The sequence below is a fragment of the Scyliorhinus canicula genome, chromosome 3 (assembly GCF_902713615.1).
Source record: "Scyliorhinus canicula chromosome 3, sScyCan1.1, whole genome shotgun sequence".
Classification (NCBI taxonomy): Eukaryota; Metazoa; Chordata; class Chondrichthyes; order Carcharhiniformes; family Scyliorhinidae; genus Scyliorhinus; species Scyliorhinus canicula.
In genome coordinates, this window is record NC_052148.1 from 135,103,314 (window position 1) to 135,124,029 (window position 20,716).

The 20,716-nt window shown below is 46.3% G+C and overlaps 1 protein-coding gene across 3 annotated transcripts in view; it reads right to left on the reverse strand.

Annotated features, from left to right (window-relative positions):
• Positions 1-20,716, reverse strand: part of wdr19 (WD repeat domain 19) — a 215,643-nt gene that overhangs the window by 99,001 nt on the left and 95,926 nt on the right. For all 3 annotated transcript variants that reach the window (XM_038791401.1, XM_038791400.1, XM_038791402.1), the window contains exons 8-12: positions 17,119-17,231; positions 16,573-16,746; positions 9,329-9,399; positions 3,995-4,167; positions 2,893-3,007 (exon numbers count right to left, since the gene is read on the reverse strand). In XM_038791401.1, the coding sequence (XP_038647329.1) occupies positions 2,893-3,007; positions 3,995-4,167; positions 9,329-9,399; positions 16,573-16,746; positions 17,119-17,231 (646 nt within the window). The remainder of the gene's footprint in view (positions 1-2,892; positions 3,008-3,994; positions 4,168-9,328; positions 9,400-16,572; positions 16,747-17,118; positions 17,232-20,716) is intronic.

Sequence of the window (20,716 nt, forward strand, 5' to 3'; positions counted from 1 at the left end):
ATGTCCAGGGCCGGAGGATGGGTGAGTGCCACGGGGAGGGGGCCAGCGCCCGGTCCGATTGATGGTGTGAGCGGTGTCCTGGGTACAGGGTCTGGGACCCGGTGAGAGGGGCCCGCTGCGGCCTGGAGTACATGGGCAGGGCGTTCCGGGTAGGGTGGCCGGGGGAGGGGGGGGGGGGGGGGGGGTCAGTGGCGGAATGGAGGGTCCCGGGGTGGGAGCCACCCCTGTTTGTCGGTCTAATACCCTCTCCCAATGCCTTACAGATATTGAACACTATGGCAGGGATGTTGGACGCAAAGGTTGCCCTTGTGCTGTTGGTGCTATGCGATGCGGCCAGGTGCTGGAGAAGGCGGCAGCAGCAGCGCACCTTGTGCCGGACCCTGCCCCACACCCTGAGGACCCGGCCGCCCATCAGGCTAGGGAGGGACCAAGAGGGGGAGTCCCAGGGTGTACAGGCGCCACTGGTCATTTGAACAGATGACAGACAGCATGTACCGCAGGAGGGTTCGTCACCGCGTGGAGGAGGACACATGTTCCTGGTGCTGTCAAGGTTATTGCAGCCCTGTTCTTTTTGTCATCAATTTCATTCCAGGGCTCAAGTGGGGACCTGTCTGGTATCTCACAGGCCACAGGTGCCTCCGGCAAGTCACGAATGCCCTATATGCCAGAGCAGAAGACTGCATTGTTTCTGACATGGGTTGAACGGGTGGTCAGAGAGAGGATTGAAGGGGAAGGTGAGTGGAGAGAGGATTGAAGTGGGAAGGGGGTGGAGGGAGGGTTGGGGTGGAGGGAGGGTTGAGGGGTGGGTGGAGAGAGTGCTGAAGAGGAGGGGGGATGGGGTAAGATTGGGGGTCGCCTGGGGGATGCTCCCTTGGGGGGGGATTGGGGATGGGGGGTTGGTGTCTATTCACTCATGTTGCCCAGTTGACCTTCTTCTGACACTGGAGGCCAGTCCTGCTGGTCACACTACCTGAGTGACTGCTGCCGCCACCTCATCCCAGGCAGCACTGGCTGCCTTGTGGCTCACTCTCCGTGACCCTTGGGCTAACAGGACATCTCTCCTGGCCTCCACCGCGTCCAGGATCCTCCCCCGGTCAGCATCCCCAAATCTTGGGGCTGGTCTCCTCGGCGCCATTGTTGTGTTCTGGCTGGAATTGGCTGAGCAAGTCAAGCTTAAGTGCTGCTCGATCTTGTTAGCGGGAGCTGGCGAGTGCGGACCCGGCAAATCAGCTGGCAAGCCGGCATTCGGGGCGAGGAGCCTGTGAAGCAATTAACGTTGAATAGCGTTGTTCGCCTCGTTGAGATGAGTGGTGGGAAACGCACAACAATTCCTGCTCGCTGGCAAACTGAGAATTTCTTTTGGAGAATCGCATCTGTTGTGGAAACTGTGGGGGCGATTTTGCACCCGCATCCAGAGCCAACGAGAATGGCGATGCAGGTGCAAAATGTCGTGAGAATCGAGAAACAAGATTCTTGGTGGCAAGATCTTGTTTTACGACTTTCCCCACCCTTCCCTGGTAAAGTAATGAGGTTTATGCCCACAAAGGGTGAGAACCTCGTTTTAATGCTTTTACAAACATTCGAATGTAATTAGTGACCTCCCCGCCACATGAACCCCGTCACTGATTATTCAAACCTTTCCAGTGTGACATATACAACAGCTATTTAAAAATGTGAATCAGGCGAGGGGATCCCCTTGGGGACACAACAATGGAAAATATAGCCCCCGGGGAGAAGGACCTCCTTGGCACAGGTTGGCACTGCAAACCTGGCAGTGCCAACCTGTGTTATGGCTAACCTTCTGGGAGCCCCATTGGGGACGAGATTTGCAGTATATTTGTTTAGGGCCGCACGGTGGCGCAGCGGGTAGCACTGCTTCCTCACGGCGCCGAGGACCCGGGTTCGATCCCGGCTCCGGGTCACTGTCCGTGTGGAGTCTACACATTCTCCTCGTGTCTGAGTGTATTTCACCACCACAACGCAAAGATGTTCAGGGTAGATGAATTAGCTACGCTAAATTGCCCCTTAATTGGAAAATAAATTGGGTACTGTACATTTTATAAAAAAATATTTGTGGGGGGAGGCTTCTTTCTGTGCTGATCGGGTACCCTTTAAAGATGATGCTCCGATCTCTGTGGAGTCAGCCTTACCGGCTCTATTAGGTCCTGATGGAGTAAACCATGACCAATTTAAGAGGGGCTCAAAATCTGGACTGACAACTTGGCTGTGTAACTGGAGAACAACACGCTGATTTGCAGTCAGAGCCCGACACTGAAAATATCCGGAAAAATTCTGCCTTGTGTGTCAAATATTTTAGTTCTCTTCTAAACTTATCATAAACACTATTAAAGTTGATTTGAGATATTCCTCTTATTTGGGTCTGCATCAACTTATCTAAAATCATGTAAAAATATTGCCTAAATTACTCAGAGCAGGGTTATGTATCTGGGAACACATTCTTGCTGGTTCTGCATCGAGTGATGTGTAGTGATGTCAGCAGAGTGTTTGTGCGGGCTTTGGGCAGATCACCACCTTGATTGTATGAGCAACATCCTTAAATAAACCTTTCATCGTGTCGAACAAGAATCAAGAATGTGGGCACCTTCATACCTTTTTTCTTTACGGCAACCAAGACATATAGCAAGAGTGATTAGACAAAAGTAGGAAAAATTAAAAACTCTTGGCTATCTGTTAGGAAGCCTTTAGCAATGTTGTATATATTAGAATTGTTCATAATCAAATTTCAAATGCTAGTCAAATTGGTCATTATAATTTGAGATGTTCTCACTTATATTTAAGATTTTCTTCATTACTGTTAAATGCAGTTAACTAAATCCTTTGAAACATTTCATTAATTGTTGATATATATGCAAAGCATTCATCTGAACCTACGATTTTCTCCAAGAGCATAAAACCAAGCTCGATTATTCATTCCAATAGCCACATGATATGGGCCAACAGCGATAAAATTAGGTTCAACCTCAACAGATACTGTGATTTGTGGTTCCTGTAGAGAAATAAATACAAAATACAGGTTGGTGTAAGTTTAATAGACTTGCCAAGAACTACATTTTCTCTAATGAAACTAGACTTAGTTTATTATCTACCAAGGACAGCATGTGGCAATATTTCCTTTGTTTTTGACTCTTTAGTATGACAAGTAATTCACAATAAGGAATAGGAAATGTTCATTCAATGGCAGATGTTATTTATGAAACACTCCATATTGTCACTAAGTGACAAAAATTATTTTTTCTTTGCATCTAATGCTGTGGGATATTTTTGGCAAAGAACCCCAAGCAGGCAATACAAATGAGTCACTGTTGATAATGGTCACAATTAAAGACTCAGAAACCCATAAATACATCACCGTAAAATTGGGCAGTGGTTGATCTCCAGAGAGCACAGTGATCTTACCAATTCTTTCTGTGCTACCCATTAACAGTAGTAAAAATCTAATTATCTGCAGTTCAATTGATTAAGTTTATATTTTAGGTAGCAATTTATGAGCTAGTTCTGACAAGTATTTTTGCCTTACAGATACTGACAGACTTTTTATATATATATCTAACAACCTTGATTATTTTTATATCATGGCAGCTTGCTTGTTCAACTATTTTGCAAAGTCTTTTGATGGCTCAAAGAATTATTTCTGGCTATAGGGAGAATAGAGCAGATAATTATTTTAAAAAAACACTAGACCAGAAGTGCTGACTAATTGGCTTGATATATAACACTGCATACAAACAGCTATTAAAAAGACTGACTTGAATCAGTAATGAAATTCTACACAAGATGCATAACATTCCCTTTCCAACTCAATTCCTTTTTCACCAAATTTGATAGTTGTCTTATTTGGAACTGATAGAATGGGGCCACAGGGAATAACCAGCACCAAATGATATATGTTTGTAAAGTGTAAATATTCAGTTTCATAACTCGGCAACCAATGAAAAAACTAAACTTTGAGGTAATTTTATAATTGCACACATACCCCCTCAATGTGATTGGTCACTGTGACTTCCAGCAGAGAGGTTAGGAAAGCTATGCGAGTTCCACATGTATTTCCGAGAACTGGAAGTTTTGTAAGGAAAACATGCAATGTTCCACGCTGTGTAGATACAGCAAGCAACTGTCCATCATCTGTCCAAGATAGTCGATCCAGACCTGAAAGTTTGATATTAAAACATTAAGGATACTATACCTGAAACTTAAATACAGTATATAAATACTAATCCAAAACAAACTTAATTTTAATTAATTTCCTGAATTTAAATATAACCACCCAGCCACTTATTCAATTCAGTCCAAATACCCTACACTCCTTACTTGGGTGTTACACTTTCTTTTATGTCTCTGGGTATCACCTCAAAATGATTTTTTATGTTTTTGTGAAAGGAAAATCATGTTAAACCACTTATTGGAGTTTTTTGAAGGAGTAACATGCTCAGTGGATAATGTGGAGCCTGTAGACGTATGGTACTTGGATTTTCAGAAGGCATCTGATAAGGAGCCACATCAAAGATTATTGCAGAAAGTAAAAGCTCATGGTGTAGGAGGTAACATATTAGCCTGGATAGAAGATTGGCTGGCTGGCAGAAAATAGAGTGCGCAGAAACGGGTCTTTGCACGATTGGCAGGATGTTTTTTAAAAAATCGTTAACGGGACGTGGGCGTCGCAGGCTGTGCCAATATTTATTGCCCACCCCTAACTGCCCTTGAGGAGGCAGTTAAGAGTCAACCACATTGCTGTGGGTCTGGAGTCACATGTAGGCCAGACCAGGTAAGGGCAGCATATTTCCTTCCCTAAAGAACATTAGTGAACCAGATGGATTTTTATGACAATCAACAATAATTTCACCATCTGCAGTGATGGGATTTGAACCTGGGTCCATCGAGCATTACTCTGGGTCTCTCGTTAACTAGTCCAGTGATAATACCACTATGTCACCGCCTCCTCCTGCGACGAGTGGAGTCCCACATTTGTCTGTGCTGGGGTCTCAACTTTTCACAATTTACATCAATGACTTACATGAGAGGAGCGAAGGCATGGTGACTAAATTTTCAGATGACACAAAGATAGGAAAGCATGTACTGAAGAAGACATAAGGAGTTTTCAAATGGATATAGATAGGTTGAGTGAGCAGGTAAAAATCCAGCAGATGGAATAAAATGTAGGAAAATGTGAAGTTTTTCACTTTTGCGGGAAGAATAAAAAAACCTGAGATCACCACACCTCGGGCAAGGGGCAAGGTTGAGAAGGCAGAGGTTTCAGGAATGACCTCAGCTGGTACAGGAATTGAACCCGTGCTGTTGGCCTCATTATGCATCACAAAGCAACTGTCCAGCCAACTGAGCTAAACCTCTGAAGTCTCACTCTATACAGATGACACGCTCTTCTGCTTCTCGGACCCCCAAGTCACCTTGGAAGGAACCATGAAGCTCCTAAAAGAGTTTGGAACGTTCAAGATGAACGTACTGCACAGGTTCCTCCTCCTGTTCAGATTCCTACCGATCTACATCTCCAAGGCCTTCTTCAACATGGTAGACAAACGGATCATAGCGTTCGTGTGTGTGTGTGTGTGCATGTATGTGTGTGTTGGGGGGGGGGGGGGGGGGGTGAGAGCAAGAATCCAAGGATCTCAATAAAGGTCCTACAAAGGAAAAGAAGCGCGTAAAGCCTGGTACTCCCAAACCTACAATTCTACCAACGGGCAGCCACAGTCGAGGGAGTGAGGGGATGGGTGAAGGAGCCAGAGGGGAGAGGGTAAAGATGGCAGGGTGTTCCTGCACGGGGATGTCCTCAGAGGGTCCTCCGAGCCCTAGTTGCAACAGTGTTCCCATTCCCACCAACCAAACACTCAAAATACCCAGTGGTAGTAGTCACATTCCGGACACCTTGCCAACTGAGGCAACAATTCAGCATCACCGAAATGTCCATTGCCCCCATCTGCAACAATCACAGATTCACCAGCAACAATGGATGGCACCTTTAAAAGGTGGAGCCAGGACGGGGGGACGACGTTGACACAGATGGTGGATTAGTGACGCTGGAAAAACGTACGGAGAGGTTTCAGCTGCCCAAAGGACATGAAGTACGGCATATATAACTTTAAAACTTCCTCCGTAGGGAAAGGACGATGTACCCAAGGAGCGGGTACACTCACTGGTAGAGGAACTGTTCGCTCCGGGCGACTTAAGGAACTGTGGGACCTGTATGGGCGGCTGCTGGGAGCAGTCACACTGCCCCCTAGATGACACAAGAGAAAAATGGGAGGAAAAACCAGGGATAGAGGTAGGGGATCGAAGCACTGACAAGGTAAACTCCACCTCCACATGTGCAAGGCTGAGTCTAATGTAACTAAAGGTGGTGCACAGAGCGCTCCTAACCAGTACCTGAAAGAACAGGGCCGGGATTCTCCCCTACCCGGCGGGGCAGGGGGTCCTGGCGTTGTGGAGTGGCAGGAACCACTCAGGCGACGGGCCTCCCAAAAGGTGCGGAATTCTCCGCACCTTTAGGGGCTAGGCCTGCGCCGGAGTGGTTTCCGCGAATGACCTTTGGCGCCCCGCCAGCCAGGGCCGAAAGGCCTACGCCGGAAGTCCGCGCATGCGCCGGAGATCCCAGCGCATGTGCGGGGGAGGGGGTCTCTTCCGTCTCCGGCATGGTGGAGACTGTGGCGGAGACTGTGGCGGAGGCGGAAGAAAAAGATTGCCCACACAGCACAGGCCCGTTCTCCGATCGGTGGGCCCCAATCGCGGGCCAGACCACCGAGGGGGCACCCCCCGGGGCCAGATCACCCCACGCCCCCCCAGGACCCCGGCGCTCACCCGCGCCGCCAATCCCGCCGGCACCAGACGCGCTTTGATTCCCGCCGGCGGGAAAGGCTCGTCAGTGGCGGGACTTCGGCCATCGCGGCCCGGAGAATCGCCGCGGGGAGCCCGCCGACCACTGCGATTCCCGCCCCCGTCAATTCCCGGGTGGCGGAGAATTCGGGCCACAGCAGGGGCGGGATTGGCCCCGGCCCTGGCCGATTCTCCGACCCTGCGGGGGGGGGGTCGGAGAATTCCACCCCAGGTTCTTCCCGGAGGTGGAGGACAAATGTGAACGGTGCCAGGGAGGTCCAGCCAATCACACCCACATGTTTTGGGCCTGTCCCAGACTTGTTCGGTTCTGGACAGCCTTCTTTGAGGCGATGTCCACGGTTGTGGGGGTGAGGATGGAGTCATGCTCAAAAGTGCCGGTCTTCGACGTCTCAGACCAGCCAGAGCTCTTCATGGGGAGGGGCGACCAACCCCCTAAGCCTTTGCCTCCCCAATCCCCTGCCGAAGAATCCTGCTCGGCTGTTGACTGACAGCACCACCCAAAGCTATCCGATCTGTTGGAATTCCTCCAACTGGAGAAAATAAAGTTCACGATCCGAGGGTCAGAAGAGGGCTTCCACAAGATGTGGAGGCCATTTGTCAATTGTTCCAAGACCTGTTCGTGGCCAGCAGCCAATGGGGGGGGATGCATGTAAAATTTGTAAAAAGGAAACGTCATACCATGTAAATATCAGGTGCACTATGTTAAACTGTTACACTGTAAGAATTGGAAAATGCCGATAAAAATATATTTTTGGGGAGCACGGTAACATTGTGGATAGCACAATCGCTTTACCGCTCCAGGGTCCCAGGTTCGATTCCGGCTTGGGTCACTGTCTGTGCGGAGTCTGCACATCCTCCCCGTGTGTGCGTGGGTTTCCTTCGGGTGCTCCGGTTTCCTCCCACAGTCCAAAGATGTGCAGGTTAGGTGGATTGGCCATGAAAAATTGCCCTTAGTGTCCAAAATTGCCCTTAGTGTTGGGTGGGGTTACTGGGTTATGGGGATAAGGTGGAGGTGTTAACCTTGGGTAGGGTGCTCTTTCCAGGAGCCGGTGCAGACTTGATGGGCCGAATGGCCTCCTTCTGCACTGTAAATTCTATGAAAAATCAATTAAAACTTTTTTTTTAAAAAAAGGATAGGTTTGACAGGCTGGGCTTCTTTCCACTACAGTTTAGAAGAGTGAGGTGTGACCTGACTGAAGTAAAGAAGATCTTGAACAGTCTTGACAAGGTGAATGTGAAAAGGATGTTTAGTCTTATGGACGAGTCCAGAACTAGGGAGCACTGTTTTAAAATTAGGATCCGCCTTTAGGGCAGAGATGGGGGGAAATCTTTTCTCTTGGAGGATTGTGCAACTTTGGAACTTCCTGCCTCAGAACGCATCAGAAGCGGGGTAACTGAATTTTTTAACGATGGAGCTAGATTTCGTCCCTTGCCTCACAAGAATGTACGGTTATCAGGGCAGATGGGAATGTAGAATTCAAAACGCAGATACCCATGATATTGTTGAACCGTGGAACTCGCTCGAGCAGCCAAATGGCCTACCTCTGCTCCTATTTCGTATGTTTGAATTTAGTACGTTTTTTAAGGTTAAAGGATGAATTTCCACCTCCTCCCCACATCAATTCCGGTATACTTGCAGTAAATCATCTACTGCATCAGCCATTCTGAGCCACCACTGCTCCTCGATCAGCTGCAGGCCCATTCTTGGTTGTCACTTCTCTTCTGCTCAACTGTTTGGATACATGTTTCCTGCCTCCACTCTCTGGCCTTTAGCTCCTTCAGTGACACCAACCCACCAACCTCGCCACCCACCCAGCCCTGATTACCTTTGTTATTCAATTTCTCATAGTATAGGTTAGGACAGCTGTTGCAGTTTAGATAAACAACAGCCTGACACAGTCATATTAACAGAATATCATAGATTATCATAGAATTTACAGTGCAGGAGGAGGCCATTCGGCCCATCGAGTCTGCACCGGCTCTTGGAAAGAGCACCCTACCCAAGGTCAACACCTCCACCCTATCCCCATAACCCAGTAACCCCACCCAACACTAAGGGCTATTTTGGACACAAAGGGCCATTTATGATGGCCAATCCACCTAACCTGCACATCTTTGTGACTGTGGGAGGAAACCGGAGCACCCGGAGGAAACCCACGCACACACGGGGAGGATGTGCAGACTCCGCACAGACAGTGACCCAAGCCGGAATCGAACCTGGGACCATGGAGCTGTGAAGCGATTGTGCTATCCACAATGCTACCGTGCTGCCCTTTTTTTTCACAGCAAAAAAATCTGTGAAAGGTACTTTAATCTGGCAATTCTTACTTTTCTCACATAATAACATGTATTCACATAGGAGCTCGACAACCTCAGTTCATCCTAAAGAATCCCAAATGTGAGCCAATGCTCATGTGTTATAATTGCTAGGTTTTCCAAGCACAATTTAAAAAAAAGTAAATACCTTTAGTTTCATCATCCAAGTTTATAATAGCATACATCTCTTTCAGTTCAGACAGATCATGGATCTTAATGCTGTTCAAGAAAACATATTAGGATTATTACATCAGAAGAGACATTGTACTCAATAAAAAACAGGGGTTCTTCATTAGAGTAATTTAGTAAAACAATAGTTTGAAAACATTTTAAACAGCTGTGGTGTGTACCGCTGAATATTTGAAGAAAAATTCAAGAAAATTATATTTGTGAATCTAACCCATGCATCTGGGTGTTTCTGAATTGTTTTTAAATTGCATTGTTTTTGAACAGCCACTTTGCCCAGTGACATGAAGCGTCACAAGATTCCTGCACCAGAGTTCAAGATAGTATTGCAAGCCAAACTGTTCCAGGATAGAAGTGGCATTGTACACCAAGTGCATTAGAAGCATCTTCTCCTTTCCCATTAAACTCTTATTATTGCTGAAAAAAGAGACGTGCACACTTTTCCCCTATTCAGCGAAACAAAATAAGTGACAGCCACTCACTTACTCATTTCTTAGAGCAATAATGTCTTCACCAATAAGGGTCAAACTGCCTTGTTTCAATTTCAAGCAATACTTGGCAGTTAACTGTGAGTTGCCCAGTACATTTCCCATGCCACATCTAGCAATCAGAGTCTACTTGCCAACAATTCAGCACTTTTCTCTCATTCAGTATAAATTCCCTTTATATCGATATTATTGTGAAGTGTCCTGATGAGTGTAAGATGGAAAGCTTCAACATGTCTTTTTTTCAGCAATACTCAAGCTGCTATTTAAAGACATATTCACAGTTTTCATCCCTCAAGAAATCCAGATTACCTTTGGTAGAAATTTAGACTGAGGTCAGAGAATAATGCAGTTCCTGACTTTAAAAACGTTCAAGGAACACTGGGGCTACTCCAAAGCAAAGAAAAACCACCAGAAAAAGGACACCAATTTCTGGTCAGGTACCAGTTAATAATGTTGTTCTATTATCAATGACAAATTCTACTTTTATCTGGATGATGTTCACATACCTATTCTTAAAAAGTGGTAAATCTCAATACGGTAGTTTACTTTTTTCATTAACCAAGTTCTAATTTAAAGGGATGTCTACTAGCACAGGATGGAGAACTCAGAGCAGCCAAATTCGATTAGATTTTTCAAAAACAGACAGGGCTAGCATCAGTCTGCTTATTAAAATGAAAGACATTGCTCTGGGAGGCATGAGGGCTCACAGGAGGGTACACCTAAAATAGCAGTTCCACATGAGGGTGAAAATGTGCCACAAATATTTACTATGAGGTTGTGAATTAGAACTTTAAGAGAGGCATTTGGCAAGGAAAACAGTCTTTTTACCCGTCTATTTCCTTTATTGTCTCCACTTTTTTCAAAAAATATACTTTATTAATAAAATTTGTGGAAGTGCAAATACAAACTAGTTCAAATTGGACACTGCAGAAAGTGCAATACTGTTCATTTTTTCTATGAAGTATGCAGCACCCTGAAGTGTCTAAATACAATTGCATTTACACTTGATATTAATACACATTTGAGGTTATACATACAGCCGGAGGGGTTTACACAGTTTCCAGCCCCTTCATATATTATCAATGCAGCCTTAAGCTGCGTTGTGTCCCCATTAAAGCCTTACAAAGGCTGCATCAAACTTTCCAGTGTTCCTCAGCGCATAGTCCTGGACCTTGAAGTGTGCCAGTCTGCAAAACATGGTCACCAACAGCTCTCTCCACAGGAAGACCAGCAGTCTTTGGGCTGACCAAAGAGTTTCTTTCAACAAGTTGATGGTCTTCCAGCAGCAGTTAATGTTTACCTTGGTATACATCCCTGTAAACAGCACATACAGCACACAGTTCTGGGTTACGGAACAGCTTGGGATAAACTGCGACAAAATTCACTGCAGTTCTTTCCAGACCTGCTTTCAAAGACACAATCAAGAAGGAGTCGAACGACAATCTCTTCTCTACCACAAAGCCTGGAGGGCAATGTATGGAGCGAATTAAACTTTGGGTGTGCAAGCAGAATTGTATAGGGAGGGTCCTCCTTACCACCAAGTAATTTTGAGTTTGCTCAGAGAATGATCCCAATAGGATTCACCATCTCCTTTTCCCACAGGACCTCGAGGATGTTACGTGTGAAACACTGCTTGATGCACTGGTGGTCCATTATGTTTTTCAGTATAAACCTTTCCAAGGAGCAAGTAGAACAGTACAGTGCAATTGAATGGAGCGCTCCATGGCAACATAGTCAGATCCATCCTTCACAGCACCATGGACAGTTAAGAATCTCAGCATTAAGTGACACTTGGTGTTAGCGATCCACACACAGCCTGCTGCAGTCTCACACAAAGGTGGCCATCAGGGTGAAGTTGAGTATGTTTCTCTGCCCTTCTCTGGTGATTTGTACATCATGCCCGACTGGCATGATGGACAGTTTCCATTGTCTGATAAAACAGAATATGGTTTTGGTGACCACCATGATGCACAAGGGTATAGACCAGACCTATGTAACATAGAGCAACATCAAGAGCGCCTTGCACCTGAAGACCAGGTTCTTACATGCAATAAGAGCTCATGGTGTTCAGGGTAAGATCTTGGCATGGATAGAGGATTGGCTGACTGGCAGAAGGCAAAGAGTGGGGATAAAGGGGTCTTTTTCAGGATGACAGCCGGTGACTAGTGGTGTGCTTCAGGGGTCTGTGCTGGGACCACAACTTTTTACAATATACATTGATGATCTGGAAGAAGGTACTGAAGGTACTGTTGCTAAGTTTGCAGATGCTACAAAGATCTGTAGTGGGACAGGTAGTATTGTGGAAGCAAGGGGGCTGCAGAAGGACTTGGACAAGCTAGGAGAGTGGGCAATGAAGTGGCAAATTAAATACAATGTGGAAAAGTGTGGGGTTATGCACTTTGGAAGGAGGAATCTAGGCATAGACTATTTTCTAAATGGGGAAATGCTTCGGAAAGCAGATGCACAAAGGGACTTGGGAGTCCTTGTTCACGATTCTTTTAAGGTTAATGTGCAGGTTCAGTCGGCAGTTTAGAAGGCAAACGCAATCTTAGCATGCATATCAAGAGGGCTAGAATACAAGACCAGAGATGTACTTCTGAGGCTGTATAAGGCTCTGGTCAGACCCCATTTGGAGTATTGTGCGCAGTTTTGGTCCCATATCTAAGGAAGGGTGTGCTGGCCTTGGAAAGGGTCCAGAGGAGGTTCACAAGAATGATCCCTGGAATGAAGAACTTGTCGTATGAGGAACATTTGAGGTCTCTGGGTCTGTATTCGTTGTAGTTTAGAAGGATGAGAGGGGATCTTATTGAAACGTACAAGATACTGTGAGGCCTGGATAGAGTGGACGTGGAGAGGATGTTTCCACTTGTGGGAAAAACTAGAACCAGAGGACACCATCTCAGATTAAAGGGATGATCCTTTAAAAAAGAGATGAGGAGGAATTTCTTCAGCCAGAGGGTGATGAATCTGTGGAACTCTTTGCCACAGAAAGCTGTGGAGGCCAATTCACTGAGTGTCTTTAAGACAGAGATAGATAGGTTCTTGATTAATAAGGGTTCAGGGGTTATGGGGAGAAGGCAGGAGAATGGGGATGAGAAAATATCAGCCATGATTGAATGGCGGAGCAGACTCGATGGGCCAAGTGGCCTAATTCTGCTTCTATGTCTTATGGTCTTACAGAAGAAGGAGTATCACTCCCAAATGCCCAGATTTTGTTTTACCCCAACTATACACTCCTTCCGAATCCTGGTCAGCCACCCTTGATGTGGGGTGGTGCCTCTCAAGCTACAAGCCCCTGGCGACAGACCAGCGATCATTTCCGGGAATTACCAGCTATAGAAACAGACAAAAGTTTGCCTTGGGCAGGAGAATTGGAATTGGAATGCATGTCTTCCAATTTTTGATATACACTCCAGCACTTCCACACCAAATTCACAGCACCTTCAGGTAGTCCAACCTGGCAGTGAGGGGGGCAAAGAATTGGTCTGCCCTTTATCTTCTCCATTGTATGAGTTTTGGGCCAATTCCGCTAGTCAATTCCAGCTCCTGTCAAGAATGCTTTCAGATGTGCCAGTCTGGATTTCTAACCTTTCTGTAATGGTTGCCACAGCCATAAATATTAGGGGTTCCTTAATTGGAGTTTCCCATGGCACTTGAAAATGCACACATTGTTTTCATTGATAATGAGCAAAATGTGAGGAGTAATATTGAACCATTATTGAAAAATGACATCTGGAAAGCCTATTGTATGCTCAAGTATTTGACACATTTCACCACAGCTACAAAATTCACCAGGAAATATTAAAAAAATGAATTTCTATTTTCCAAAGACCAAAAATGTAAACAAGGCTTACACATTTTCAGCTTTGGCCCCCTTGATGTTAGAGTGTTAATTTTATTCTAAGTTTGCACTGCGGACATAATAGATTACATGTTATTGATAGATTGAAATAGTAAGGCAAGTTGTTCCGGTGACAGTGATGTGCTGAGCGGATGCCCATCAGGTGGCTCTCCTCCAAACCAGGACAAAAAAGGCACTTTTAGTTGCATTTTGTCCAAATTTCAAAGGAAAGAATTCCTCACCAGCAAAAGGAGGGCAACCAAGAAAAGATGCCAGCGAACGGGAGCTAGAGGAGCTGAAGAATGGCAGAAGTGGCGAATAGGGCCACAACCAGCAGGCAGACGAGATGGCAGACCCATGAGGCAAAGGGGCCCGGGCCACCCAGGGGAAGGGACAGCCAGTCACCTGAGCATCAGCCTCCCTCCACCACCTGGAGACGGATGGAAGAACTTCCTGATGAAGGAGCTGACTGCCATGAAGGAAGCAATCAGGATAGAAATCCAGGTGGTGGTCAAGGTGGCGGTGCCAGAGGCACTGGCCACCATGAGGAAGGCCATCGATGGGCTGGGGTAGAAAGTGGTGACTCAGGAGAGGACGTTGCTCGAGCTGTAAAAGGCCTCAACAGACCAGATGACAGAATTGTCACCCTGGAGGCAGAAGTAAAAAGGTTGGTGGCGGTCTAGGGGAACTTAAGGGGGAGACTCGAGGACCAGGAGAACTGGTCCCGATGACAAAATATCCGGATCGTGGGCCTGCCGGTAGATATCGAGGGCAAAGACCCGATGGGCTACGTCACCCAAATGCTGGGCAACTTAGGCAGGAGAGAGTTTCCCCAAATCCCCAGAGCTCAAGAGAGCGCACAGGTCGCTCAGACCGAAACCTAAGACCGGGGAGCAGCCAAGAGCGATTATCGTAAAGCTCCACCGATGTCGGGAACGTGAGAAGTTCCTGTGGTAGGCATGCCAGACAAAAGTGAGCACCGGGAAGGACAGAAAATCAGAAATTACCAGGACATTGGGACAGATCTAGCAAAACGCAGAGCCAAGTTTAACCAGGTGAATTCGGACCTGTACAAGAACGGGGTACATTTTCTGTACATTTAGGCTCTGCGACACATACCAACAAAAAGGAACATTATTTAACTCCCAGGAAAAGCAAACAAATGTGTCCAAATCAACGACCTGGACAAGGGACAAGCACGGCAATGATGGAAATTGTGCAGGGAAAGAATGTGAATGAGTAAAGGACTTATTGGACAGTGAGCATGTTTTTGCAGGACTGTTCTGCCTCATTTCGATTCTAAAGGCAAGATTGGGTCTTAGAAAGAAGTGAGAACATGGTTAGGTAGGTGAGGGTTTAAATAGGGAAAATGGGCAGTCAGCGGGCATAAAGAAGGGGCTTGACCAGATCAGGGAGGGTGGCTACCACACTTGCAGAAATAGCTAGCACGGGAAGACAGAAAGCAAGGGGGACCGCGGCACACCTCCCAGCAGGGAGGGTGCGCCTGGTCGGGGTGGGGGAACAAAGCGGGAAAAATTAGTTGGGTGTCGTCTGGGCTTCGGCAAGGGAGGAACAGGCTGAAGAAACAAGATGATGTCATAAGCAGCCACTTTGGAGAGTCCATAAACAAAGGGGGGGCCCCGGAATGCAGGGGCGCACCCATCTGACGTTCACACAGTTGGCGGCCATGTTGGGTTCCCCCTGGACAAAGGGAAACCCAGAGTGCAGGAGCCCGGCCTCACGGCGAGAACGGTGACCGTGGCTATTTTGGAGCCACATTGAAGACGTGGAAGCAAATGAGCCAGCATTTTGGTCTAACCGAGATGTCCTCCATGGCCCCCATCTGTTGCAACCACAAATTTCCACCAGCCATGTTTGATGCCACCTTTACAAAATGGAGACAGGGCAGGGGATACTAGCGGTTAGGGACTTTTACATAGGGGACAGATTTGCGACCTTGTGCATGCTGACGGAGGACTTGGACCTGCCGACCGGACAGGAACTTGGACACCTTCAAGTTAAACACGTTCTCCGCAAGGAGAAGGCAAAGTACCCCAGGGCCCCGAGAGACACCCTACTACAGGAACTAATCAACATGGACAGTAAGGAGAGGGGGGGAAACTGTGGGAACATATACGGACGGTTGCTGGACAGGGCAAAACTACCACTAGACAAAGCTGGACAGAAATGGGAGGATGAGCTGGGGACAGAAGTGGATGAAGCACTGAGCAGGGCCAACTCCACCGCCTCCTGTGCTAGGCTAAGCCTCATGCAATTTGAACCGGTGCACAGAGCCCACCTGACTAGAACCCGAATGAGCAGGTTCTTCCCGGAGGTGGGGGATAAATGTGAACGGTGCCAGGGAGGCCTGGCCAACAACACCTACAGCCTTCTTCGAGGCGATATCGAAGGTTGTGGGGGTTAGGATGGAGCCGTGCCCAAGAGTGGCAGTCTTCGGGGTATCGGCCCAGCTAGATCTTCATACATGGAAGTAGGCCGACGCCCTGGCTTTTGCATCCCAGTCACATGCTGCAGAATCCTGCTCAGCTGGTCATCAGCAGCAACACCCAACAGCTGCAGACTGGCTGGTAGACGTGGCGGAATTTCTCCACCTGGAGAAGATCCTCTCTCACAACACTAAACGATTAAAAATAAAAGCCCCAGCAGAAAGAAGCGGTGCACAATATGTGGCGCCCAGGGCAGACGGCAACACCAAAAGGGGAACTAAGGGGGGGACCTCATGTTAAAAACATTGTAAATAAGACACAAACTTGTTTGTAAATACCAGATAGGCTTGAGCTGTTACTCTGTAAAACCTGGAAATAGTAATAAAAATATATATTTAAAAATAGTAAGGAAAGTTACAATGTAACATACCAATTATCTCCACAGGAAGCAGCTTTATTCAGGGACTGTGAGATGGCGATACTTGTCAGATTGTCTTTATGGTTGTGAGCTTGGAACAATTCCTGGCCAATCTCACGGATATGTGTAGAAATGACTACAAAGTAGCCTTGGGAAAAGCCAATCATGATGTACCCATCCCCATACCTGAAATAAAACAAAAAGTGTCATGCTGGACGACAAAAATGCAAACAATAAGCATTAATTGAAAACAGGCCAATATTATTTGTACACCACAGCATTTTACATTGCCGAGGTGCTATTTAAATGCCTATCCTATTATAGTAAGAAGTGTCAATAAGATTTGTTCTGCATATCAAACACTGGATTTTATGTTAATTAAAATGTTAACAGTAAAATAAAAGATCAAGGTCAGTGCTAAAAGATAAATGTAGGCAGCACTTGCTGAATTCCGAGACTTCCAGCCTTGTCTCTTCATTGAATGAAAATAGTCGGAATAAAACTTAAATAAAATAAAATTTTATGATTTGTTTAGAAATAAACTGAATATAAACTCACCACCTATATGATATGATGCTGCCATAGCGTTGCTGGAATGCCAACTCAATTGGGTTATCAGGATCACTCAAATTAAACAGGAAGAGTGTTTTCTTGCCTACAATTGCACTCACCTAGTCATAAAGGCCAAAATAATGACAAGTTACAATCCACATAACTTCATTAGATACGTTTTGTGAAAATTTCAAATATATTTTTAGAACAAATATTCCAAACTCATTGAGCAAATTGTTTTTTTTTTTTTTTACTTGTTATGCCATGCAGACCAGGCAGTGATGACATAGACCGAAATTCTCTGAAATCCCGGCCAAGTGTTGAGCCGGGCATAAACATCAGAGTGGTGTACGCCGGCGTCAATGGGCCTCCTGGCCCAGTTATTCTCCGGATTTCAGGAGGCTAGCACGGCGCTGGAGAGCTGCGCGCTGCTCCAGCACCGAAGGGGGGCCCTGCACGGCCGGCATGGGTCCCAACCCCACAATCCAAAGATGTGCAGGATGTTAAGTAATGGGTTAAGAGACATTGCAATTAGTTGTCTCATTTATGTTAAGTGTCCAACAATTGACACTGATATGTAAAGGGGCTTCAGGTGGCCTCTGGTGATGTGTAGAGTTTTGTGCAGAGTCTGTTGGAAGAAATAAAAGTGTGTTGGTGAAAAAAGAGCAGAACTTTTGTCTCTTCATACCACAGCATCTAATAAGTCTAACAATTGGTAGCAGAGGATGGTTGCTGTGTAAATGTGAAGGGTTGAAAGATACATTTTTTCCAGATCAAACCAAGGAGTGAGGGAAAAAAAGGGATATATGGCTGAATCCAGGATAAAGATGGCTGGATATGACTATCCTCCCTTATTTTCTGAAAAGGGAATCGTACGACCAATGGAAAAGTGCAGTAGTTATGTGGACTAAGGTAACTGCTTTGGGAAAGAGAAAACAAGGTATGGCATTGGCTCTTTCTTTACCATATGGCTTTCTGAGCTGGAATTGGAAGAGTTAGACTCAGAAGGTCTGACGACTTTATTACATTATATGGATAAGATTTATAAGAAAGATGACTTGTTAAGTGCGTATGAGCATGGTCGGATTTTGATAAGTTCCTGAAAATGGAGGATTTATCCATGGAAGACTACATAATGGAATTTGGCAGACTATATAAAAGGCTGCAGAAACACAACCTGGAATTTCCACAGTCTGTGTTGGCCTTTAAATTACTTGACTGTGCTAGAGTGAGCAACATGGATAGACTCCTGGTTTTGACAGTTCAGTTTACGGATAAGGATACTTTATTCGAACAGATGACAAAAGCGTTACAAAAGTTCCTGGGGAAACATTCGATTCCGAAGGCTCCGATGACCCAAATAGGTCAGCCTGCAATAAGGCAGAATATGGAAGATACACTACTAACAGGATGGCAAAATCGTATGGCTACGAACAGGCCTCAAGACTATAAAAGGAGACCGAGACAAGGAAATTATGAAGACAGAAATCCAGTTAGAACCTACAATAGGAAGATGAACCCCAGAAATGCACGGGGCATGATAAATCAATGTTTTCGATGTGACTCTCAATACCATTATGCTTTCAACTTGTAGAAGTGGATTTCATTTGGAACTTCGCTGATAGGGTTAATATAACAGTTCTGAAAAGCTCTGTGAAAGAGATGTCAACAGGTCAAGGGATGAAATAAAGGGAGCGTGTTCTGACCGGCATCTGTGAAAGCAGAGATGTCAGAAGGTTATGGGATGGAAAAAGGGGAGTGTGGCTTTAGTACTATTTAATGTTCTGACCGCATCTGTGAAAGCAGAGAGGTCAAAAAGTCAAAGAATGGAATGAATGGGAAGCGTTACTTTATTGCAGAGATAGCGCAATTAAGCTCGTTTGACCAGTTGAGACAAATAAACATTGAAATGTAAAAGGAATGGGCTTTGGAATGAGTTAAGCCAGATGGCCATGGGATACAAAAACCTTTGTAATAATATTAATAGTGACTTGTGCTAATGATTATGTCAAAAATAACCTCCCGACCTCGAAGAATAATTCCATATATGTACATGTTCTGGATCCTTGCCAAATCATAGGTGTATCTAGGAATTTAAGGGGACCACCCCTAAGCTGTAAAATGTATAAAAATACAGTCCTTATTCTGGGATTTTGGCACTTCTCGAAGGTGGTTACCCGACTGCTTAGAGATTTGTCCCGGCCGTGAATAAACGAATATTCGTTACTGACGTGTTCGAGTGTTTTACTTCTGGACTGACGATCAGTTACGTGAAAGCGCAATTCACATTTGGTGGCCCGTACGGGGATCTCCAGAGGGGTCTGCGCAACTAACCGGCGTAATCGACTGAGCTCGTTCAAAGTAGAGGACGAATTTGGCCCCCAACGTGAGTAAAAATTTCTTTTCCACCTTGGTATTCGCCTACTACTAGTTTGATCGTTGCTCAGCCTTGCCGTTGGTTTGTCGAGAAGCCTCTGCGAGATCCAGGTCAGTCCAGCGAACCCGTTTTAAAGAGGGTAAGTGAGTGAACCCTGCGGTTATCGTCTCTAGGGGCAGCCTGGGACTGCCGCCGTGATTCCAGGCAGCGTTCGCTGGAGTTACGGGCGGGGTTGCCAGGACTGCTAGGGGCAGCCTGAGACTGCCGCCGTGATTCCAGGCAGCGTTCTCTGGAGTTACGGGCGGGGTTGTCAGGACTGCTAGGGGCAGCCTGGGACTGCCGCCGTGATTCCAGGCAGCGTTCGCTGGAGTTACGGGCGGGGTTGCCAGGACTGCTAGGGGCAGCCTGAGACTGCCGCCGTGATTCCAGGCAGCGTTCTCTGGAGTTACGGGCGGGGTTGTCAAGACTGCTAGGGGCAGCCTGGGACTGCCGCCGTGATTCCAGGCAGCGTTCGCTGGAGTTACGGGCGGGGTTGCCAGGACTGCTAGGGGCAGCCTGAGACTGCCGCCGTGATTCCAGGCAGCGTTCGCTGGAGTTACGGGCGGAGTTCTCAGGACTGCTAGGGGACGATTCCGGGCTGTGGGCTTCGGACGGGACTGCCGCCGTGATTCCAGGCAGCGTTCTCTGGAAGTTACGGGCGGGGTTCTCGGAGCTTATCCCCCGGTATAACCCATACCTTCACCGAAGAATTTTACCTACTTACCCCTTAATAGCATTGGTGTCCTGGGTCCTGCGTTATTAAGGAAGTGCAGTAAGCTAATAACCACTTAAAATCTGGTCTTCTTGAGTTGTATTAGCTGTTTAAACTCGGCTGCTTTCCTTCTCTTTCTCCAGCCGGCTGCGTCTCTCTCTCTCTCTCTCTCTCTCCTGTTGCAGAGTGCTGCTGCTTCTGCTCCCTGGGTTTATATTCTCTTTCGAAGAGTTATTAAGTTTTAACGACTGTATTGTATATGGGCTTGTTTCACTTTGATAGTTTAAAAGTATCTTTGATGTAAACATCTTACTACAACTAATTATTCATTTTGGGCATATCGTCTCCTCTCAGATCTGATTTTAAAAAATGCTTTCGTTTCAATAGTTAACTTTTATTTCTGTGATTTCAAATCGTTTAATTTTCCAATTGTCCCCAGTTCATAACTTTGCCTTTGATTTTGACTTAAATGATGT